At 38.8% G+C, this 25,294-nt stretch overlaps 1 protein-coding gene across 1 annotated transcript in view; it reads right to left on the bottom strand.

The window, feature by feature from the left end:
* The window catches only part of Smarcad1 (SWI/SNF-related, matrix-associated actin-dependent regulator of chromatin, subfamily a, containing DEAD/H box 1), a 67,162-nt gene that overhangs the window by 38,488 nt on the left and 3,380 nt on the right, over positions 1–25,294 (bottom strand). Inside the window, exons 3-6 of the mRNA XM_028782452.1 lie at positions 19,554–19,731; positions 14,263–14,428; positions 11,173–11,239; positions 1,815–1,906 (exon numbers count right to left, since the gene is read on the bottom strand). Coding sequence (XP_028638285.1) covers positions 1,815–1,906; positions 11,173–11,239; positions 14,263–14,428; positions 19,554–19,731 — 503 coding nt within the window. The remainder of the gene's footprint in view (positions 1–1,814; positions 1,907–11,172; positions 11,240–14,262; positions 14,429–19,553; positions 19,732–25,294) is intronic.

Raw genomic sequence — 25,294 nt, forward strand, 5'->3', positions numbered from 1 at the left:
TTTTTTTTTTTTTTTTTTTTGGTTTTCCGAGACAGGGTTTCTCTGTATAGCCCTGGCTGTCCTGGAACTCACTCTGTAGACCAGGTTGGCCTCAAACTTAGAAATCTGACTGCCTCTGCCTCTCAAGTGCTGGGATTAAAGACATGCGCCATTACTGCCCGGCTTTTTAAAAATTGCTCTTCTAACTCAAAAAATAATCACAATCATGTTCCTGATGTAACCTGCAGAGAATAAAATTATCATTCCGGCCTAATGTAATTCACATCCTCGGCTCACAGAAAAATTGGATGGGTTTTTGGAGAATTTGTTCAGAGTCACATAAATAAACCATGATAATGATTCCAATTGTAGCTGCTATTCCAAATCTGAAGTTTTAACTAAAACCTGCCTCAGTCTCTCAAGTGCTGGGATTACAAACATCTTCCATACACAACCTTTTTAAACTACACAGTGGTCCCATACTTCATGATTCACAAGACTAATACATGCTTTCTGCTGCTGTTAAGTATGTGTTCTAGCTATAATTTTGGTGGTCTAGGGCTAGAATTCAGGGCCATGGGCATAGTAACAAACATTCTACCACTGAGTTATAGTCTCAACTCCATTTATTATGCCTTGTCCTTATTGACACATTTTTCTCTTGCAATGTCTTTTATTTCTAGATAGAGTCTTACACAGTTCAAGTTAGTACTGAACTGAACGTATGGCCGAGGATGGCCCTGACCTTCTGGTCATCCTTCCATTTCCTTCTGAGTACTGGAATTACAGGCCTACACCTTTACACTTAGTTTTATGTAATAATGGTACGAAAGCTTTCTACCAACTGAGCTGTACAAATCCAGCCTACAACATTGTCCAGGTGAGCTGTTTTATAGCAATTGTTTATCATTAGATACTTCTAAGAACTGTGCAAATACTCTGTAAGCCATGGTTTTAGGTTTCTACCATCTTCATTTGGTCAGTAGAGTGAGTTTAGCTTATTAGGGCTGTCCAAGTCCTAACCCTAATAATTCACAGTTCTTGAATCAGTATTTATAGCTTTCCCCAACAACTGGAGCAGGGAACTATCCCTAAAGCCTAACTCTGGAATACATTCCCCTAACTCAGCTGCCTTGTCTGGCCTCAGTGGGAAAGGATGCACCTAGCCAAGGAGACATCTGATATATGTATCAGGGTGGAGGGATAGCTTCCGGGGGGGGGGGGGGGTGTAGGGGGGGGGGCCCTACCATCTCAGAGGAAAAGGGGAGGACCAGCAAGGGGGCATTGATCAGGATGTAAAGTGAATAAAAAAATTGACAGCTATGGGAAGTTATTTATGACCACATAAAGGAAACAACAAACTTTAAACATGGTATACTGACATCTTCTTGATTACTAGAACCATGCAGTAGCATGGCATAAAGAACTACTATAGTACAGAATCTCTTAGGAGCTAGAAAAGAGATGACGGACACTTAGGTGGACTTTCAGGTCTGACATTCAAACATTCAGCATAGCCTCCTTTTTTGGAAAATTTATTTATGTTTAAGTTTATCGTGAGTTTTTCACCTGCATGTGTGCACCAAATGTATACAGCTGCAGTGCCTACTGAAGCCAGAAGTGTTAGATCCCTGGTACTGGAGTCACTGAGGTTTGTGAACATCCATGGTTGGAACTAAACCTAAGTCCACTAAAAGAGAAGCCAGAGCTCTTAACTTCTGAAACTCACAATCAACATACTAGTTAGGGTTAGGGTTAGGGTAAGCCACACACAGCACACTAGCCCCACACTCAACATAGTCTAATTCTGATGCAGCAATTCAAATGGTACTTACACGATCCCCTCGGGACTTTTTTAAAGACTGATCATCATTAATTTCATCCTCCTCAGAAGAAGATGATAATTTTCTTTTCCTGGGCCCACCACCTTTTAAAGAAAAGAAGCACACTCAGATTTTCCAGAGAAATAACAAGAATCAATTCAAACTAAAAGTAAAGGTGTACTATATGGCTACAGCTGCCCAGACAAAGGGGCTACTATACTACAGCTATGTCCGGAGATTAAAGGAAAGGAAAGACTCTCCAGTCTTTCCAAAGGAAAATCAATCTTATATTGCATTTAAAAAATAGTATATTACTGGTGCTAAATATTCTTTCTTCTGTCTCATAAGTAATTCTAAAGACTAATACTGATACTATGGGATCTGACCAATGACTGTTCAAAAGATACTCATCAAGTATAAGCTATCAGGACAGCATTACTGATACCAGTAAATAAGCATCTACTGCCTATTAAGCTTTATGCAAGGCCTTATATAAACTTCTTTTTCAGTTACTTTCCATAACAAACCTACAAAGGGTAATTTTTTTTTCACAAATTAGAAGGAATGAAGATACAAAGCGAACTATATTTGATTTTTTTAACCTACAATAAAGTACACTTACTCAAAGCAACTACATACATGGCAGCTTTGGAGTTCTTTAAAACTTCACAATGTGGTAGTTCCAACAGAAAAAAACTGAATCTTGATTTTCTATAGACTAACATGATAGTATGACTCCTGATTTTCTACAGACTAACAATCATGTCAGCATGAATATTTAATGTATTCTCCTGGTTTATTTCACAATACATCTCCATTGTATACACAACAAATTTTCAGTATACAAATGGGGAAGGGGGGTTGGGGGGGGGGGTAAGACAGGGTTTTTCTGTGTAACAGTCCTATCCTGTAACTCTTCATAGACCAGGCTGGCCTTGAACTCATAGAGATCTGCCTGTCCTCTGCCTCCTAGTGCTAGGATTAAAGGCATGTACCACCATGCCCAGCAGCAGAATCTACTTTTAAAAGGAAAAACTGACACGTAATTGGTAGATTTAAGTAAACATTAAGGGTAAACATTTTACTCATAAAAAGTTTTCAAGCTAGACAGTTTCTGCTATGTAACATGCATGTCTAATTTTTACCTAAAAAGAAGATATAACTGGAATGTTTTGACAATATCAATAAATTCTTATTTTTTTGTTTTACCAAGTAAAATGTGGCGTTATATACATAATCTTTTAAACTCAGTATGTGGGGACTAGAGAGATGGTACAGTGGTTAAGATCTCTGAAACCCACATTGATAACATGATGGCTTATAAAATCTGTTACTCCAATTCTAGGGGATCTAATGCCCTCTGATCCATTGGCACCAGGTACACAAGTGGTACACAGACACACATGCAGGAAGTGTGTGTGTGTGTGTGTGTGTGTGTCAAAAAAAACGAAAGAAAACATAACTGAAAATTTTTCAGTTTAAAAGCAACTCCCTTGTTTATTATCCAAGGGTGATATCATCTACAGACTACTTTTCCTAAAACCAATGTTCAAAGTCATGATTGGTATACCTATCTAAGATTACTCAGAGATATTTGAAAACCCTTTTGTTACAAAAAGATCTCAAAATAATATTCTGTCTTAATGACAGTTGTTATACTGAAGATCAGCTTACCATCCTACACAATACCTCAAAGTTCATTCTACTAAAAACGAAGATGTTTGATACCATTGCCTTGTTCATCCCAAGATTTAGAAGAGAAAAGGTACTCAAAGAACAAGAAGGTCAGGCTGGATCAAGAGAGAGAAGGGAAGGGGGGAAATTCTAATATACTCTTAAAAAAAAAAAGAGCAAGAAGGTTCCAATTTCTTGTTTCCTTATAACTTGCCACTTAGCATTTAAGTGATAATATGAGAACCAGGCAGAGATAAAAGGAACAAATCCAGCTGGTTAGGGCTCAATGTGACTGTAAACTTCACCAAGGCAGGGGAAGGTGTCAGGATTTTTTTATAAATCTTCAGGTGTGACTTACTAGTTGAAAAGCAATACTAATAGAAATACTTGTTAAGCTAAGACATTAAATGAGAAGTTATTTAAGACTAGAAAGAAAAGAGTACTGCTTATAACTCAACGGTTATTCTACAACCTGTTCTAAATGGAAAGATTATAGAACAGTACGAAAGCAAAAAAGAAAAGGTCATCATGCCATTCTTGTATTAACGGAGCCTATTCACTTCAGGAACTTCAAAGACAATGAAAAAGACAGTCAACCTGCTCCTGTAGCATTTCTCTATCCAGATGGTGCTAAAAGCTGCAACATGCACCCATCATCACAGTGAAACAGCATCAGTTTCATCAACTCTTCACAACTCATCAGTTTGTTTGTTTGTTTTATTTGTTTTTCGAGACAGGGTTTCTCTGTATAGCCCTGGCTGTCCTGGAACTCACTCTGTAGACCAGGCTGACCTCGAACTCAGAAATCCGCCTGCCTCTGCCTCCCAAGTGCTGGGATTAACAATGTGCACCACCACTGCCCGGTAAAATAATAAATGAAGAGGAGGAAGACAACCTGTTGAAAGATATGCCAAGGATCTTCAGTGGTCAACACTCTGCCCACCTTCATCAAACCTGCTACACCAGGAACATCCTAGTTAGATCCCCCATCCATTCTGCTGCCTGACCAGTCTCTGAGGCATACCCAGCTGCCCTGAACTGCATGCTGTCCTCCCTCCCCCATGCTGTCCAGCCACAGCCTTCTCCAGCCTCAACCAAGCCTACTGCACTAGGAACATCCAGATTAGTTCATATCCCCACTCCACTCCCCTGCCCACTGAGTCCTCCAGGGCATCTGCCCTGAGACACATACTGCCCCCTTAGTTCCACTGTCCAGCCCAAGGCTATGCACTGGAGGCCTGCTGCAACAGGAACAACCTGGAACAACCAAATGGCTAAAGAATACCATTAGAACACAATTAACATGAGCCAGGGCAATCTGGCACCTTTGAGCACAACAATCCTACTACAGCAAGCCCTGGATATCCTAACCCAACAGAGCCACAAGAAAATGACCTTAAATCCAATCTTATAAAGATGACAGAGGCCTTTAAAGAGGAAATGACTAAATCCCTTAAAGAAATACAGGAAAATACAATCAAACCATTATATGCCTTTAAAGAATAAACTAATAAGGAATAAAACTAATAAATATAGCAAAATACAATTAAACAGGAGAAGAAGATGAATAAAACTGTTCAAGATCTGAAAATGGAAATAGGAGAAATAACGAAAACACAAACTGAGGAAATCCTAGAGATAGAAAACCTAAAGAAGAGAACAAGAACAAAAGACGCAAGTATCACCAACAGAATATAAGAGATGGAAGAGAATCTCAGGTGTAGAAGATGCAATTAAAACAATTGATAACATGACTCAAGGAAGATATTGAATCTAAAAAAATTCCTGACAAAAAACCATTCAGGAAATATAGTATACTATGAAAAAAACCTAAACTAAGGATAATAGAAATAGAAGAAGGTCCAGCTCCAAGGACCAGAAAATATCTTCAACCAAATAACAAAAGTTCCCCAACCTAAAGAAAGATGTCTATAAGTATACAAAAAGCTTACAGAACACTAATTATATTGAGCCAGAAAATTTTCCCACCACATGATAATCAAAACACTAAATCTATAAAACAAAAAGAGAATATTAAAAGATGCAAGGAAAAACAGCCAAGTCACATACAAACAAAGGCAGACACATCAGATTTACACCTGGCTCTGTCTGCAACAGAGACTCCTAAAGCTAGAAGGACCTTGGTGTGACAGATGTGTGAACCCTCTAAGAAACCACAGATGCCAACCTAGACGACTATGCTCAACAAAACTCAATCACCATAGACAGAGAAAACAGGATATTCTAAGACAAACCCAAAGTTAAATATCTATCCACAAATCCAGCCCTACAGAAAATATTAGAAGAAAAATTCCAACCCCTGGAAGTTAATTAGCACAAGAAAACACAGAAAATAAATAATTCCACATCAGCAAAAACAAAATAAGGAAAGGACATACAAACACACATACATCAAAATAACAGGAATTAAAAATTGCCAGGCAGTGGTGGTGCACGCCTTTAATCCCAGCACTTGGGAGGCAGAGGCAGGTGGATTTCTGAGTTCGAGGCCAGCCTGGTCTACAGAGTGAGTTCCAGAACAGCCAGGACTACACAGAGAAATCCTGTCTCAAAAAACAAAGACAAAACAAAAACAAAACAAAACAAAAAAAACATTGTTGGTCATTAAAATCAATCAGCATCAATAGACTCAATTCCCCAATAAAAAGACACAGGCTAAAAACTATACAATGGAAAAAAAGAAAGCATATTCAACAAATGGTGCTGGGCTAACTTGATGTCTACATGTAGAAAGATTCATATTTACCACCCTGCACAAAACTCAAGTAGATGAAGACCCTCAATATAAAACCAGATACACTGAATCTCACACAAGAGAAAGTGAAAAATACCCTTGAATCCTTTGGAACAAGAGACAATTTCCTGAACAGAACACCAATAGCTCAGGCTCTGTTATCAACAACTGATAATGGGACCTCTAGAAACAGAAAAGCTTCTTTCTGTAAGGCAAAGTACACTGTCAATAGGACCAAACAGCAGCCTACAGATGGGGAAAGGATCTTCACCAGCCCTACATCTGACAGAGGGATAATATCCAAAATTTACAAAGAATTCAAGAAGTTAGACACCAATAACACAAATAACTCAATTAAAAAATGGGGTACAGATCTAAACAGAGAATTCTCAACAAAGGAGTCCCTAAGTGGGCAGGAACCACTTAAAGAAATGTTCAAAGTCCTTAGTCATCAGGGAAATGCAAAATCAAAACACTCTTGAGTTTCCATCTTACACCCATCAAAATGGCTAAGATCAAAAACTTAAGAGACAGCACATGCCTGGCAGTGGTGGCACACGCCTTTAATCCCAGCACTTGGGAGGCAGAGGCAGGCGGATTTCTGAGTTCGAGGCCAGCCTGGTCTACAGAGTGAGTTCCAGGATAGCCAGGACTACACAGAGAAACCCTGTCTCAAAAAACCAAAACAATAAAAAATAAAATAATAAAAATAATAAGAGACAGCACATGCTGGCAAGGATGTGGAGCAAGGGGAACACTCCTCCATTGCTGGTAGGAGTGCAAACTTGTACAACCACTTTGGAAATCAATTTGGCAGTTCTCAAAAAAAACTGGGAATAGTTTTACCTCAAGACCCAGCAATACCACTCCTGGGGATATACCCAAAAGATACTCAAAAATCCCACAAGACACCTGCTCAACTATGTTCATAGATAGCAGCTCTATTTGTTTTTTTTTTTTTAAAGATTTATTTATTATATATGAATACACTGTAGCTGTCTTCAGACACACCAGAAGAGGGCATCAGATCTCATTACAGATGGTTGTGAGCCACCATGTGGTTGCTGGGATTTGAACTCAGGACCTCTGGAAGTGCAGTCAGTGCTCTTAACCACTGAGCCATCTCTCCAGCCCAGCAGCTCTATTTGTAATAGCCAGAGAAACTGGAAACAATCCAGCTGTTTTCCTCAACCAAAGAATGGATAAAGAAAATGTAGTACTTCTACACAATGAAATACTATTATTCAGCTATTAAAAAACAAAGACATGAATTTTGCAAACAAATGAATGGAACTTGAGAATATCATCCTGAGTGAGGTAACCCAGTACCAAAAGGACATACATGGTAAATAGACACTGATAAGTGGATATAAGCTATAAAGTACAGGATACACTCACACTACACTCCACAGACCCAAAGAAGCTAAATAACAAGGAAGGCACAAGCAAGGATGCTTGAATCTCATTTGGAAGGGGAATAAAATAGTCCTAAGAGGCAGATCAAGGGAGTGAACTGAGTGGAAGAGGGGATGGGAAGGAGAATAAGGTTAAGGATCAGGTGTGGGAAGAACAGAAGAGATGGCTAGATGGCCATGAAAATAAGTAGAAATCTGCAACTGATAGGGGTAAGGGGGGGGGGGTCTCCAGGACAAGACAGAGGGCTGGGATAAAGAAGACACCCAAGAATCAATGGAGGTGAACTTAGCTGTGACTCACAACATTGCAGATATGAACCTGAAGAGGCCACCTCCTGTAGCTAGGCAGGAACCCCAGTGGAACAGTAAGAGACACCAACCTACCCACAAAACTTTAAACCCAAAATGTATCCTGCCTACAAGTAATGCAGGTGTGGGGGGTTGGTACAGAGACTGAGGGAATAGCCAACCAATAACAGGCCCAACTTGAGACCCATCCCACAGGCAAGTACTAATCCCTAACACTATTGATGTTACTCTCTTATGCTTGCAGACAGGAGCATGTTGTCCTCTGAGAGGCTTCACCCAGTAGCTGACTTAGACAGATACATATGCCCACAGGCAAACAGTGGATGGAGCTTGGGGACTCTTATGAAAGAACAGGAGGAAGGATTGTAGGCCCCTAAAGGGATAGGAACTCCACAGGAAGACCAACAGAGTCAACTAACCGGGACCCTTGGGGCTCTCAGAGTCTGAACCACCAACCAAAGAACATACACGGGCTAGACCTAGGCCTCCTCACATATGTAGCAGATGTGCAGCTTGGTCTTCATCTGGGTACCCAACAACTGTAATGGCAGTGTTCCCGAAAACCTATCCCCAAAACCATTTGTTGCCTGTACATGGAATGTGTTGCTGTAGCTGGGCTCCCCTGTCTGCCCTCAGTGGGTGAGGAAGTGCTAAGCCTTGCAGACCATGGTGGAGGGATACCTAGGGGGGACCCCAACCGCTCAGAGAAGAGGGGAAGATGGGGGGGGTGACCAGGAGGGGGGCAGTGAGCAGTATGTAAAGTAAGTAAAAATTAAAATTAAGCCGGGCAGTGGTGGCCCACGCCTTTAATCCCAGCACTTGGGAGGCAGAGGCAGGCAGATTTCTGAGTTCGAGGCCAGCCTGGTCTACAGAGTGATTTCCAGGAAAGCTAGAGAGACAGAGAAACCCTGTCTCAAAAAATAAATAAATAAATAAATAAATAAATAAATAAATAAATAAATAGACAGACAGACAGACACAGGCTAAGCTGTCAGGAGCAGCCTCGCTTATATACTGAAGGCCTAAAAATCAGCAATAGGCCTAAGTCAGCTTGCTAACAAAAAGTCTTGGTCTCTGTGGAAAAACACTGAACAGAGATGGCTATAGGATCTTGTAAACAAGTAGCCGTGGTGGAAATTTACCAGCCTGGATAATAATCATAGACCTTGTGGATAGAAGCCTTGGTGGACAGTACCAGCTTAGGTAAGAAACGAGTGAATCATAGAGTCATAGTGACCTGTTCCCTGAACCTTCACCCAGTCGATACCCTGTTCTAGAAGTTATCTGTACTCCCCCTGAAGACACTTACGCTCCTCCATCATCCCCTTCCCCACATCCTCCCTTTATGTGTATATAAACCCTATGTGAAAAAGTAAAAATGACAGTTTGATTTGCCTATAGACAAGCCATCTTTCTTTTCATTCACCTGTTCCACCATTCTCTCTTCCAGGTGATCTCCCTGTTCACTGCCCTGCTGGACAGGGCACTAAGCTAACAGAATAGATGGGAAAACTGGATCCATCATTCCTCAACATATAAGAAACATACCTTAGCAACAAAGATAGACATAACTTCAGGCTAAAGGGCTGGAAAAAGGTTTACCAAGCAAAAGGACCCAAGAAGCAAGTTAGAGTACCCACTCTAATATCTAATAAAATAGACTTGCAAACAAAAGTTGTCAAGAGAGATGGACAATGACACTTTATACTCAAAAGAAAAATCCATCAAGGTGATGTCTCAATTTTGAAGATCTAGACTCCAAATGCAGGGGTTATCTTTGACTCTGTTGCCAGCTTTCCTTCCCCTAACTGGGCTACCTGGTTGGGCCTCAGATGGAGAGAATGCGCTTAGCCCCACTGGGACTTGAAGTCCCAAGACAGGTTGGTAACCAAAGAGGGGTTCCCCAAGGAAAAGGTATCGGGGGAGAGATTTATAAAGGTGGGACTAGGAGGATAGAAGAGTAGGAAATCAGTTATGAAGTGAATGAAAAAATAAATTAATGGAAGAAAAAGTCTATGTCAAGAAAGGAGGTAAACAAATTAAAAAAAAAAGGTTAATTCATTTGAAAAAAATAGACAGTGATGACAGGTCTGTAGGAACATACTATTTCCTTTTTGTATGCATTTTAGGTTTAAAAAAATTAGTCAAAAGAAAAATCAACTCAGGGAATGTATATCCACTGCTGAAATCACAAACTTATACAACTTTTAGCAAAAGTAACATAGAAATGCATACAGCAATTTAAAATGTGCATACTTCTTGACCAAGCAACTTAGTGTGAAACTTAACCTAGAGGAATATCCAAAGACTTATGTAAGATACTTATTAGTATACTAAGACATAAGGCCAACAGGAAAGGATAAACTAGTCAGTCATAAGAGGATTCACAAAGTAGTACCATAGAGTCTCTTTAAAAACTAGCTAAATTCAGGTGAAGTAAAAATGTATCTGTAATAAAGTACATCATGTTACAAAAATGTACACTAATGGTTTTACAGACAGTTTGTACTCTAAAATGTGCTGGGTGGGATGGGGAAGATATATCTATAATTTTAGCTCTCTGGAAGCTGAGGCAGAAGATTTGACAGTTCAAGACCAGTTCAAGACAGTTCATGGCTAAGCCATGTCTTGATACACAATCACTCAAAACAATGAAGTTTAAAAGCAGTTAACAGAGTATAGGTTTACTTTTACCAATTTATATGCTTTTTAGTAGTATTACAGGTACCTTTTACAGATATATTTTGATATATATAAAAAATAAAAAGGAAAATCAAAAGTGATAAACAATTAAAGATGTTTTCTACTCTAAGATCCTACAAATCCACTTGGTTTTCCATCAGAAACCTCCAACCGCTTCTGTTCTTATACAATGAAAAAATGTTCATTGCCAGCTAGGGCTTTCCACAAGACTATAATAATGTCACTACTGACTCAGGTTTATAGACTTGTAAACAAAACAACCATACAATTAGAAAGGAGAGTTGAGAAAGAATGACTTCCAAAAGTTTGAATTACAGAATCTGATCTGCAGAGAAAAAAAAGCAGTCACCAAACATTCAGTGACTGATTTCAGTGATGTTACCTAACCTTCCAAGCCTGGTTTCTTTGCCCAGAAATTAAAGCTACATTTCACAAAGTTGGGAGTAAATGGTAGGCAAACATTAATAGATGACACCTGTGATAAGTATAGAGCTTAAGGCTAAAAAAAGCATACCTGCATCACCAAACATCAGCAGGGCAGCAGCAATGGCTCCATCCATAGTGCTCGTTGATTCAATCAACTAACAAAGAAAAATGACAGAAGTATGAAAACCTGGAAAAATAAGAAATATTTCACAAAGATCTCATTTTCTAACATAGTAATATATATAATATGTAATATATCTAACAAACATAGTAAGCATCAGCTAGGTGAGATAATGTGTGATCAATGTTTAAGCCCTATGGTAAATTGTATTTTGAGAGCTTATACTTGTTATTGAAAATTCAAATGTGAGGTATCTTTTAGGGAAAAAAAAAAAAAGAGCAAAAATCCACTCTTTTTTTCGCCTTCTACCAAGACAGAGTTTCTCTGCTTAACACCCTTGACTATCCTGGAACTCACTCTGTAGATCAGGCTCGCCTCTGCCTCCCAAGTGCTAGGATTAAAGGCGTGCACCACCACCTTATTTATTTGTCCTTAGCTTAATCCATGAAGGGTACAGGATCACATGAACTCTGTACAGATACTAAAATTTGTTTTGAAAATTGTATATCGCAAAATACGCACGCACCCTTGGTGTATCTACTCATCAAGCAACCTGAGCAGACCTGCTCAAACCTCTGATGTCCTGGAATCTCAGCTGGATGCAGTGAAGACACAGACATCATAGGCTTATCAGATTATTCTCCCCCCCCCACCCCTCTTCTAATATCTCAACACCCATAATCAGCTTGAAGAAGTTAATGAAGAGTCGGCGCCCCTATTCCCTGGGCTTGGGGACTGAGGTGGTTAAGATTGGGCTGTCTTTCTAGGAAAAGTACTGGTTTTGTTGGAACAGGGAGGAATAGCTAAGATTTATTGCATAGCCATAACCTATTGGTAGAAATCTGGGCCGGGCGGTGGTGGCGCACGCCTTTAATCCCAGCACTTGGGAGGCAGAGGCAGGCGGATCTCTGAGTAGAGTTCGAGGCTAGCCTGGTCTACAGAGTGAGTTCCAGGACAGCCAGGGCTACTCAGAGAAACCCTGTCTCAAAAAAACCAAAAAAAAAAAAAAAAGAAATCTGTATAACTGTTACTAAGCTGAAGTTATAATTTCTTAAATGGTACAAAATTTACTTTGATTTCAAATTTAAGGTTTTCATTGGTACGAGTTTCATACTGATATAAAAGTGAGATTAATGTTGTTACTCTTAGGCATTGTGCCTATTTAACACATTTAGGAATACAAGGCTTAGGCCCAGTCCTTCCTTGACTTTTTTAACTGATTTGAGATGGATAGCCTGGAGTTAAGGACCTAGAGCAAATTCATGACTCTGAGTTTATTGTTAGAGTGTTTTCTATATTTTATTTAGAAATAGCGGAAAGGAGTTAACAGACAACAACAGTCCAGACAGATTGCCTTACATGGATAGTTGGTTTTCAAAACCTCAGACGTCCACAGAATTGACTTTACAAACATTTCTGTATTAATGTTCATTTTGATTAGAGACCTGTCTGCTCCTGACAGCTTCCTGTCTTGGATTCTAAGAAGAAATTGAGCATCGTTGGAGTTACCTCAGTTGTGGTGAGACAGCCACTAGGCAAGAGTTGCCTCTTTTCATCTACAGACAAATTACTGTCCAGAAAAGGACACACTTGCAGAATTGTCGACTGATAATATCTGCCAAGACAGAGTAATCAGCCCTTAATAATTCTACATCATTAGGTCTGTCAGATGATCCTGGGCCAGAAGGCTGAGAAGATCGTATGCTCCAACATCTTGTACTATAGGGACTGTCTAGGTGTTCAGTGGTCTCTATAAATTGGCTAAGTTTTAGAAGCTATGCTTTGTGCTTCCCATAATTTCAGTTAATTCAGTCATTCTGGATTTCTGACGCGGTTGAAGACTTATAGTCTCATAGCCAATCCTGGCTATTTACTTTGAGAGAAAAGATTTGAGAGGATGGTTTTCAACTGACATTCATTCCAAAACCAAGAAAAAAGCCAGGTTCAGAACTAAGTCTTTTAGTTAGGAGAGATGACAGAGGTTCTGGTTAGTCAACAAAATGATGGACTGGGTATTAGGTCTATCTTGTACCTTACTGATACAAATTGGTATAGTTATGCTCTAATTGCATTTTGAGAGAAAATTTTATCTTAACAGGAAGGGTGATATGTAGGAGGAGCTAAGGTGGGAGGAGTAAGGAGAGGAGGAAGAAGAAGAGGAGGAGGAAGAGGAAGAGGAGGAGGAGGAGGAAGGGGGGGAACATGTAGGCGGACGTTCTAGTGTCTCCACCAGTCAAGATAGTTGGTATATCTAGGTTGGGTATTGGTTTACACTGATTGTATGGGCATCTTGTTATTGAGCAAAACCAAACTTATAAAGCCTTTAATTAACATTTTTTTTAAAAAGTTACTAATAAAAAAAAAAATTTGGAGCCGGGCAGTGGTGGCACATACCTTTAGTCCCAGGATAGCCAGGGCTACACAGAGAAACCCTGTCTCGGAAAAAAAAAAAAAAAAAAAAAAAATTTGCTACACAACCTTCATGACCCAAGTTGGCTCCTTAGATCCCAAGCTGAAGGGGGAAAACTGACTCAAACAACTTGTGCTCTGACCTGCACAGAGTGCAATTGTGGTGGTGGTGGTGGTGTGTGTGTGTACGTTCGTGCGTGGGGTGTGTGTGTGTGTGTGTGTGTGTGTGTGTGTGTGTGTTTACAACTATATACAGATGGAAAGATCAATCAGTGGCTGAGAGCAGCTGTTGCTTTTGCAGAGTGCAAATGTGGTAGTGGTGACCTACACAGAGTGCAATGGTGGTAGTGGTGGTGTGTGTATGTGTGTGTGTTTGTGTGTAACTATACACAGCTGGAAAGAACAATCAGTGGCTGAGAGCAGCTGTTGCTTTTGCAGGACTCTGGTTTAATTCCCAGCATTCACATGACAGTCCGAGAACCCAGTTTAAGGGGATCTGTCACTCTCTTCTAGACTCAACCAGCACCAGGCATGCGAGCAATGCACATACACACATGCAAGCAAAATATACATTCACATAAATTGGGGGAGGAGAGGGAGTCTTTAGAAAGTAAGTAAATTAAAGTACAATTTGTAAACAGGTACAACCTTCAGTAGATCACTGTCACTTCTTTGTGGAAACAGTTCCTTCAATGTCTGAAGCTTAGCATCTTTAAGATCTTCCAATTCTGAAAGGTCTTCCAGTTCTGAAATGTCATTTCTTCGTGTAACAGAAGGAAGATCATGAGATTCTTCATCTTCAGATGGCTCTGAACTACAAATATTATCACATGGAAAAACACAATTTTAATGTATCCTACTAATGTGTTCTATCATGATACAGAGAACATTTATAGGAATGTTAAATGTAAATGTGATAAATTGTTAAAAGAAACAAATTTTTACCATCTTAACATTGTTAGGGCTGGGCGGTGGTGGCGCACGCCTTTAATCCCAGCACTTGAGAGGCAGAGGCAGGCGGATTTCTGAGTTCGAGAGTTCAAGGCTAACCTGGTCTACAGAGTAAGCTCCAGGACAGCCGGGGCTACAGCTACACAGAGAAACCCTGTCTCGAAAAACAAAAAAAACAAAACAAAACAAAACAAAACAAAACAAACAAACAAACAAAACATTGTTAGGTATTCAAATATATATTATAACTGAAAAAGTTCGTAGATTATTTCAACCATGAAGAAAAGAGAACTGCCTGCCTCTCATTGATATATCTACACAGTTACCAACTTCTCATCTCCTTCCTAAACTTTTGTCAGTGTTCAGCATGCTAGATGATGCTGAGACAGCATGAAATCTACACTGATACAAATATACAAAATTTTTCTTTCTGAGTGCTAGGCTATCAGGATCTCAGAGATAAAAATTATCAGAGAGGTCCTACTGGCTGTCAAGGAAAATAACATCTCAGCAAACAAGGGATTTATTACACAAAAGGGTTTCTACTATAACAACCCATTTCAGTCTTATTCCACTCTGCTATGCTTGACATTCAGAACAAACTTATCTCACTTATCCTCCAAGCAAATCTCATTGTCAATATTTAGTTTTCTAAGACTAGAATACACATACACATGCACACAGACATACATGCGCTAAGACTAGAACACTCTCTGTGTCTCTCATCTTTACTTGTTATTTTTCTTTCTTTGTCTTTTGAGACAGGGTAAGACGGTATTATCAACTTAACAAATGTCTAGAATCAGCTGAAAGGTGGTCTTCTGGGGATATCTGTGGAGAATTATCTTGGGTCATGTTAAGTGATGTGGAAAGAGTCACATTAATTATGGGCACGATCATTTCCTGTGCAAGGATCCCAGACCGTTTAAGAAGAGAAAGCAAGCTGAGCACAAGGAAGCACAAATTCCATCACAGCAACAAGAAAAGAAACTGAGACACATGGTCTCATCTAGCCTAGGTGGCCTTGAACTTGCTGTGTAACTAAGAATGGCCTTGAATTCCTTATTCTCATGCCTCTACCCTCCAAGTCCTGAGATTATAGATAGGCTTGTACCACATCAACATCCTGCCTCTTCCCCTTTCTTTTTCTTCCAGAGGCTGAGAACCTATGCCATTCTGTTTGAAAGATAACATTACCTCACACAAGAGCAAAGAACACAAGTAAACAAATTTTAAAATAGCACTCACTCCCTTCCCTACTCAAATGAATCAGAGTTATAGCTCTGGAGGCCTGAAGCTGAGAAACATCCAAATTGAAACTTTTATGCCAGAAGGGAATGAGACATAAAATATGTAATTCCCTTACCAGATAAAGAAGCCTACTTAATGGGGGTCATTGTCTAACTAGACAGAACAATTTGCTCATCAAAATGTGTAAAATTATAAGCCAATAAATAAATAAGCATCTATATTCTATACCGACATTTTTATACTCTATATGGAAATAAATGAGTAAATCACGAGAGAAGGGTAAAATTTCTATATAGTAAAAAGCTAATAAAAGTGTAAGTTGTAAAATGACAGTCAAGGGGCTGGTAAGATGGCTCAGTGGTTAAGAGCACTGACTGCTCTTCTGAAGTCCTAAGTTCAAATCCCAGCAACCACATGGTGGCTCACAACCATCCGTAATAAGATCTGATGCCCTCTTATACGGTGACTGAAGACAGCTACAGTGTATTTACATATAGTAAATAAATAAAAACCTTTGGGCCAAAGCGAGCAAGAAAAGGCAAGGGGGAAAAATAAACAAACAAACAAACAAATAAAATGACAGTCAAAATACTCCACTTCCAACAAAGACAAGGATTACAGGATAAAAATGGACATAGGCACTACCTAATCTTGAAGAATTTCTCCAGACTGCTTAATCATTATTACAAAGGAAGAAAAAAAAAGACAGTTCATCAAGGAAATCCAGCTCAGACCAGGAAAAACACACAAACACAAATAAGCAAAGACAGACAGATGGATCCCATGTACTTCCTGTAACGTGACATAATGAGGACACAAGATCACTTCTGTAGCATCCCTTCCACTAAACTTATATTTAATCATAAAAAAAAGCAGAAAATTTCAAATTAAAAGATATCCTAAGAAAAGCTGACCTGACTTGGCACCTTTAAAGATAGTTACAGTGGTACACATACTGAGATACAATTCATAATAAATGAAATTAAAGAGATATGACAAAGACAAATATGGTAAGGCAGAACTGCTAGGTATTTGAGACTCTGTCGCAAAATACTAACAATAACAATAAGTCAATCCATTCTATGATTCTGGATAAAAATTATAAAGTCCCATTCAATTCATGGTCCAAGAGCTAACTGCTATCACTCCAACCCCAACTGCCTGCATGTCCATTCAAGATAAGCCATTTAACACTTAATGAGAAAACAACTAAACGGTTATAAAGGACATTGTTTACTTCAGTTGATTTTTTTCCTACTCCAATATTTTCTTGCTTAAGAAATTAGAACTTTAACTTAAACTTCGATACATTCCTTACTAACAAATCATAACTTTTGAGTGGCAATAACATACTGTGTTTATTATTAATTAAATTGTTTATTAAAGGATAAAGGAAGTATGAAATCATCAGTACTCTTCTTACAGGGAAGTTGGATATATTATACTTTGCAACTTTCCCACAAATATAAAGCTTTTCCAAAATGAAAAGTGGAATGGGGTATGAGGGGTAGGAAAACCAATGCATCCACTTTCCCCAGACTAAACATTAAGGTGCTTCACTATTTTCTATTTCAAAACAAGGTATGTATGTTACCATGGCTTTGTTCAGTTTAAGTCAAGTCTGTATCAAACTGTCATCAGGAAACCTCGGGTATCTTGTTCCTTCTTGAAACACTTTCTTTGCTTGGATTCTAGGGAATCACATAACCTTTTTTTATTAAGATTTATTTTTATGCCAGGCAGTAGTGGCGCACACCTTTAATCCCAGCGCTTGGAAGGCAGAGGCAGGTGGATTTCTGAGTTCAAGGCTAGCCTGGTCTACAGAGTGAGTTCTAGGATAGCCAGGGCTACACAGAGAAACCCTGTCTCGAAAAACCAAAAAAAAAAAAAAAAAAAAGATTAATTTTTATGTGTAACTGTTTGCCTACATATACTAATATGCACATAACTGAGATCACATAACTGGTTGCCTGTTACCTCAATTCTACAGATACCGACTCACCTTTTTAACAACCAGAGTCCCTCTGGCCTAAGCATTTAGAACTAGAGGCTCTGTCTTCTTCAGTTATACTTGTATCCTTTAGTGATCTCATATGGTTACATTGCTTTAAAAGTCAAATTACTCAGAAGGCAGAGACGGCAGGTCATGAGTTCAAGGCAACCTGAGCTATACAGATAAAACAAGAGCTTCGAATTTGACAAAACACTTTCCAAACATGTAAAAGATCCTGAGTTTGATCCCCAACACTAAATAAAGACAGACAGAAACAATAGGTAGGTAAGTAGGTAGACAGAGCATTACTCTGTGGAACCTTGAATTTGGATGCACCAACTAGATTTCTCCTTAGATCTTAAATGTAACAACTACTTCACGTCTCTACTCAGATGTCCAAGTCTTCTTGACACTACACGTAGGACTGAATGGCGACTTTCATTCTAAAGTTATTTCTCCATCATAACAAAGTCTTTTTCTTGGTAAAAGGTAATTTCATCCTGCTACTTGCTCAATCAAAAGTAATGGGGTGACTCTTTTCTCTCCCAACCCATATGAAATCAATGAAGAAATTCTGTCCTACTTTCAAAGAATGTCTAAAATTTAACCACTTTTCACTTGTACAAGTACTGGCTGCATTTGAACCTCTAGTATTCTTTACGGCAGGGTAACAATAGCATCTATGGCTCTACTATCACTCCTACCAGAACTAATCAAACCTTTTAAACATCTAAGATCATTTTACCTCTGCTCAATATTCTCCATGGACTTCCCATTTCAATCAGAATGAAAAGCAGCAAGAATTGGTGATACATAGCTCTAATCCTAGAATTCAGGAAGCAGAAAGATCTCTGCAAGTTAGAAACCAGCCTCTACTACACAGACTAACCTAGAAACAGTAAGACATCCTGTCTCAAAACAAAACACAAAAACAAGAAAAAACAAAGAACTGTGGCCCTAAAGAAGAGCCACGTCTACCCTATACTTTACACTGAGATCGTCCCCTCATGACCCGCATCTCTCTTTCCCTTACACTCTCTAGGAAGTTAACAACTCAGGGCCATTACACATGCAGTTCCCTCAGGTCTTTGCTCAGCATCATCTCCTCAATGAAGCCTTTCTTTGAAATTAATATTAAGGCCCAGAACCCTTATTTCCCTTATTTTTTTCTTTGACACACTATGTGTTTTATAGTTTATCTTTCCAGCTAAAGTAGAGATTTCTTGAGGGCAAGAATATGGGGCTAAAGTTGCTCGTTTTCTAAGGAAAACATGGTACCCAGCTCACAGAATACATCCAAAAAAATGCTAAATGATAAAATTCCTGGATTTTCTGGGCAGTTGTGGCACACACCTTTAATCCCAGCATTTGGGAGGCAGACAGGCGGAGTGCTTTGAGTTCAAGGCCAGCCTGGTCTACAGATCTAGTTCTAGGACAAGAAGAGCTACACAGTGAAATCCAGGGGTTGAGGGTGGGGAAAGGGTGGGGGAACTCCATAAATAATCATAAAGCAATTACAGATGATTAACAGTACTAGTTAAAATCATTTCTTTATCTTTAGAGAAGGGTAATATCAAAATTTTGTCACTAAACCTTTATAAATAAATCATTTTGTAGAAAATAGAAGACAGGAAAAACAATAAAGATGAAGATAAATAACATCAAAATAATCACACAAATATTTCAAATTAGTTATTTCTGAAAATTAACATGCACCAGCATGACTGACTGTGAAATGGCTTACACTATAATCACTGTGTCTTTGCTGAATTTTTTCTCTTGAACTGTACTGGAACAATTTGGAGAAACATCTTCACTATCAGATGATAAATCGATATATTCCTGCACTGTTCTTTGATTTTGGAAACATGATAAGCTTGGTTTTCTTTCATTGTCTGGTGGTTCTGGAACACTAGAATCTTCTGCAAAACAAAAAGAAAGATATTCTGAGCAAGACCAAAGTAAATTTTTATTAACTTCATTCATGTGCTATTATTTAAAAAAAAAAAAAAAAACACCAATTCCTTGCATTGTTTTTGTCTTAAAACCAAAATTTCTTTCCATTGACACAGGAGAGGAAAAATTATGGTAACATGAAAAGGAATTGAACCCCTCACCCCAAAGTCTGGCTGAAGTGTCTCCCCAGCTGAGAATAAAGAATTACAATAGACTCAACGTTTGCTTAAAGCTTTCTCCCTTCCCAATTGTAAAGTTTTCTAGAAATCTCACCAGAGATTTACAGTAAGTTCTAATTCCCTAGTGAAAGTTAGTGGCTTAGTTTTACTTAGCTGACTGTAATTCCACTGATAAAGCCATCTATCTCAGTTATCAAAAGAGGAATATAGAGAAGGAAAGGGAATGTACCTCTGAACCCACAGAACAAGAAAATTCCCAAAGCGTCCAACATCCTACACTTACCCCTAATCCACTCTCATGTTCTAGGGTCTGAATTAGTTTCTACCCAAGCAACCTCTTAGCCCTCATGCTTAACAGTGTCTTTTAATAAACATCAATCTGCTGCACCCAGGCTTATCCAGCCAGGAATTATAATCTGCAGGAACACAAAAATAGTTAAGGTACCAAAAACATGAAAGAAACTCCTCGGGCTGCTAAGAGTGACAGACGGGAGTGGATGCCCCTACCACTGCTCACACTACTTTTCTTTTTCTTTGAGAAAACATCTCCCTATACTCAAAATCACAACATGCCTCCATCTAGCACAGTTACCCACGTGCTAGGATTGCAAGGCATAAATCAATATATCCGGATTTTCTACAACTTTAAATCTCAAATAAAACAAACAAAAAAGATAAAAATAATTGCTACTCCCCCCACACACAGATTCATGAAGAAAGGTAACCACCAGATGACACTACTGGGCCCCAATGGAGAGCTCTAATAATAGTCAAACAGGCAGTCCCCAATAAACTAAATGGTTCACAGAACACAACCAATAGTTATGAATCTGGAAAATAGTAGGCATGGGTACGGAGAGGTTGATAAGGCTGAGAAATAGATGGAAGGTGGGAGACTACAGTCAGAATATATTATATACACGTATAAACTGTCAAAAAACAACTTTTTAAAGCTAAAAAACAATAAAAAACTGGATCAATGACTTTCTAAGTCATTATTAAGCCCTCAGCCACAATAACCCTGTAGGACACACAGCTTACCACTTTTTTGTAGACAAAACTAAAGAGAAGAATAAAAAGGCATCTCCTACTACATGCTAAGAAAGGAGTAGCTTTGATTCCCCCATTCTGGAAGTCTAAATTAGCATTTTCTAAAACTTGAGAACCATGGTAACAATCATTATAATCATTCCTTTATTCTCTGTGCAGTTCTAGGGACTGCACACAGTACCTCACAGGAAAACTACCTCCGAGCCCTATCTTGGCCTCAGCAATCATAAGGAATGTGAGTTTATGTGTATGTCAAGTTCACCAACTACTTCATTTATTAGTGAAAAAAGTCATACTTCAGTTGTACAGGCAGAGCCTTCTTTGATTTCTGTGACTAGTCCTTAACAGTTCCTTTCTAGAATTTATTATGGCATACATGTGGAGATGAGAAGAAAACTTTGGTGAGTTATTTTTCTCTTCTCATCATATGGGTCCTGTTGTCTAAACCCAGGTCATCATCAGTCTTTGTAGTAAAAGTAATAGAAGCAGACCATGCTTCCCAAGGCCAAATAATACTGACTGTGTCCTATAAAAATGAGGAGTTAAGTGAAAACAAATGTCCCAATGATTCTTAGAGACGGCTACTGTACTATGGCAAAACTTAATTAAATACAAATTATCATTGTTTCTTTAAAGCCACTTTAAGTGAATTGTCTATCTACAACATTCTGAGAAGACAATGAACACTATAATAGTTCAGACCCTTGCACTGACTCACAGCCAAATGCCTTCTGTGTTCAGGGCACCACATCAGTAGATAGATACAAAAGGCTCCAGAAAGAAGGCAAGTTATTACTCATCTTTCCCTAAAGAAACAAATAGGACACTAGAATTAGCTATACAAATTACAATGCGATGTAATGAAAGATGACTAAACAAAACGCTCAATTTTCCCATACATATAGAAACAATTCAAGTGGCTTTTTAAAAGTAGACTTTTTTTTATCATTATCAACATAGGAGCCTATAACATAAACTTATTAAAGTTTCTCACAAGCAGTATGCACAAGCGAACACAACTTTTTAAACTCCCTTATACCCATTCTCATACCTGAGTAATGAAGTTTTTAAGAGTTCTGAGAGTTTAAAAAAAAAAAAAAAAAAGAGCCAGGGAGTGGTGGCACACGCCTTTAGTCCCAGCACTTGGGAGGCAGAGGCAGGTGGATTTCTGCGTTTGAGGCCAGCCTGGTCTACAGTGTGAGTTCCAGGACAGCCAGGGCTACACAGAAAAAAACCCTGTCTCGAGAAGAGAAAAAAAAAAAAAAAAAGAGTTCTGAGAGTTGAGGTTAAACAGGGTATGGTAGGGGTAGAAATATTTGAAAGTAGAAACAAGAAGATAATGAGGTCATCATTAGCTCTGCAGCGGCTTTGCAGTCAGCCAGAGAAACAAGGGGCTGCATCTCAAGTAGAGTCTGGGCCTACATGAGGTTTGTCTTTTTCTTTGGTTGAAGGGTGGGAAAGTTTAGACATGGTCTTCTTATGTGTCTGTATAGCACAAACTCTCTGAGAACTGGAGGTTCTCTTGCTTCAGCCTCCCAAGGGCTGGGATTTGAAGTGTCTACCACCAAGCCTGACTCTGATTTTGTCTTTTTAATTAGCCCAACACCGAAGTTCATATAATAAAAGCAAATAATTCACTACTGGAAGATTAAATATTCAGAGATAATTTAAATTACCCTGGTAATTAACAGGTAAAGCCTTTCTCAACATAGAATGGAAACAAACTTTACATCCATGAGGTAGATTTATGGAAGTTGGTCAACTCTCAATAGTATAACCATATATATTGTTCTATCATGACAATTTATTTATAATTCCCTCAAATATCTTTTTTTTTTCTTTTTTGGTTTTGTTTTTCGAGACGGGGTTTTTCTGTGTAGCCCTGGCTGTCCTGGAACTCACTCTGTAGACCAGGCTAGCCTCGAACTCTCGAACTCAGAAATCTGCCTGCCTCTGCCTCCCAAGTGCTGGGACTAAAGGCATGCGCCACCACCACCTGGTAATTCCCTCAAATATCAATTAACCCACATAGTTGTCCTTCTAAAAGAATGCGACTGGTGAGATGGTCCATCAGATAGGCACTATTTGCTGTCCCCGCATGGTGAGCGAAAGTAGAACACACATAAACTCATAGCCAAGTCCACAAAATTGTCCTCTAAACACATGAACACAGAGGCATGTGTGTGACCTTTCCCCACCATACAAATCTAGATAAATAAATGAAATAATACATACTGGGGGGAGGGAGATGGCAAACAGAAGTTAGGCATACACCAGTATGGTAAAACATGCCTGTATCCCAGAAACTTTGAGGCAGATATAGAAGGATCATGAATTTAAAGTCAGTCTTGTTTACATGTGTTTGACGCTAGCCTGGGTAATATAAAAGCATATATCAAAATGACAAAAGATCGAGACAGAGAGGTCAGCAGTTAAAAGCAGCTACTGTTACAGAGGACCCAGGTTTAATTCTGAGCACCCAGATTAGGCAGCTCACAACCAACTTCAGCTCTAGACTATCCAATGCCCTCTTCTGGCAACTGTATGCAAATTGCACACGTGCACCCATCCATACACATACATAGACACACACATACAGAGGCATGCATGCACGCAATTTTCTAAAAACTTTTCTAAAAGGAACAAAATTCAACATGAAGCAGTACTAACCTCAGCACTCACAATTAGAGGCTGAGGCAGGAAGGTAATAAGCTTGATGCCAGGCTGGTCTATACAGTAAAGCCCTGTGTCAGAATACCAAAGTAAACAAAAGAACAACTAAAATAAAAAAACAATCCACTACAAAACTGGGCCATTTTAATTTGAGTAATGTAACAGGAAAATCATTTTACTATGTTACAATACTTTCCAATAGATGATTCACATACTCTCTTTTCTCCTGGGAAAGTTCTAGGGGAAAAAATACACTAAATATAGGATTGAAGAGTTATCTCTAACACCATATTTCAAGATGAAATGTGAATACAGAATAACTTCAGGGTTAAGTCAAGAGGAAAACAACTAACGTAAAGAACTGGTATACAGCCAGATGGTAAACTGTTTATCTATCGGCAGTATGGAAAAGGAGAGCAGTAAGCCTGTAGGAGGAACTTGATCATAGAATTTCATAGATAATAAACATGTAACTGGAAAATCTCAGTTGATACTAATAATAAAATGTGCCAATACTGCAGGATGTATATGACAGTCAAAAGTACACTTCAAGTTTCAGTAAAGCAAAGAACACAAAAATAATTAAAATAATAGTTTTATAAATGTTTGTGACTGGACCCACTGTAAGACAGTTTTGAATGTCATCTTAACACATCACTTACTAGCTACTTATACTGAAAATACAGTTTTGGAAGCTCTTACTATAAATGATATATTTTGATAATACCTGTTGACTATTCTACCCTCCAACAATTGTAAGCATAACTAGAAACAATTCTCTATAGCCCCACACTGGAGGCTGGGCTAACTACACACACTGTCTCAAAACAAAAACGTTACGTATATTTAGTCAGGACCCAACAAATTAATTTTATGACAAAAATACTCATGAGCCACAGTTTGAAGAACATTTACAAATTAATAAAAATGGGGAACAGAGCTCCTTGCAGGCAGAAAAGCTACATCAGGGAACAAAAAGGTACACGCTTTGGATCACTCCCTGGAGAGCTCCTTTGTCTTGGGCCTGTTGGGACACAAATATACATGGCATGGTATCCTCATGTTGGGACACAAATATACATGGCATGGTAGCTGGCTGAGAACTTGAACTCTTGGATCCTCCTGCCTCTAACCTGAACCATACATTGTTTGTTTGTTTGTTTGTTCTAAATGAGAAACTCGAATCTGTTCCATGGTTTCGCCTATTTTTCACAATAAGAATTGGCTTCTGAAGCTAGACATAGTGAAGGTTTTTAATCCCATCACTCAATGTAGTGACAGGGGGATCTCTATAAGTTTGGGGTCCACCTGGTCCAGGACAGCCAAAGCTACATAGTAAGACTCTATCTCCAAAGAAATAAAAATGAAATTAAATAAAAATAATTGAATAAAAAAAAAAAGAGTATTTTATGTATATGGGTGTTTTGCTGTCTGTATGCCCTTGCACCCATGTATGCCTTTGCCTGTGGAGGCCAGAAGGGGGCATTGGGTGCCCTGCAGCTGAAGTTGGAGTAGGGAGGGGCTTTGCAGGTGCTGAGAATTGACCCTGAGTTCTCTGCTAAGAGTGGCCAGTGCTGTTTTGTTTTGTTTTGTTTTGTTTTTGTTTTGTTTTGTTTTTGGCTTTTTT

The sequence above is a fragment of the Grammomys surdaster genome, unplaced genomic scaffold (genome assembly GCF_004785775.1).
Source record: "Grammomys surdaster isolate TR1022 unplaced genomic scaffold, NIH_TR_1.0 752, whole genome shotgun sequence".
Lineage (NCBI taxonomy): Eukaryota > Metazoa > Chordata > Mammalia > Rodentia > Muridae > Grammomys > Grammomys surdaster.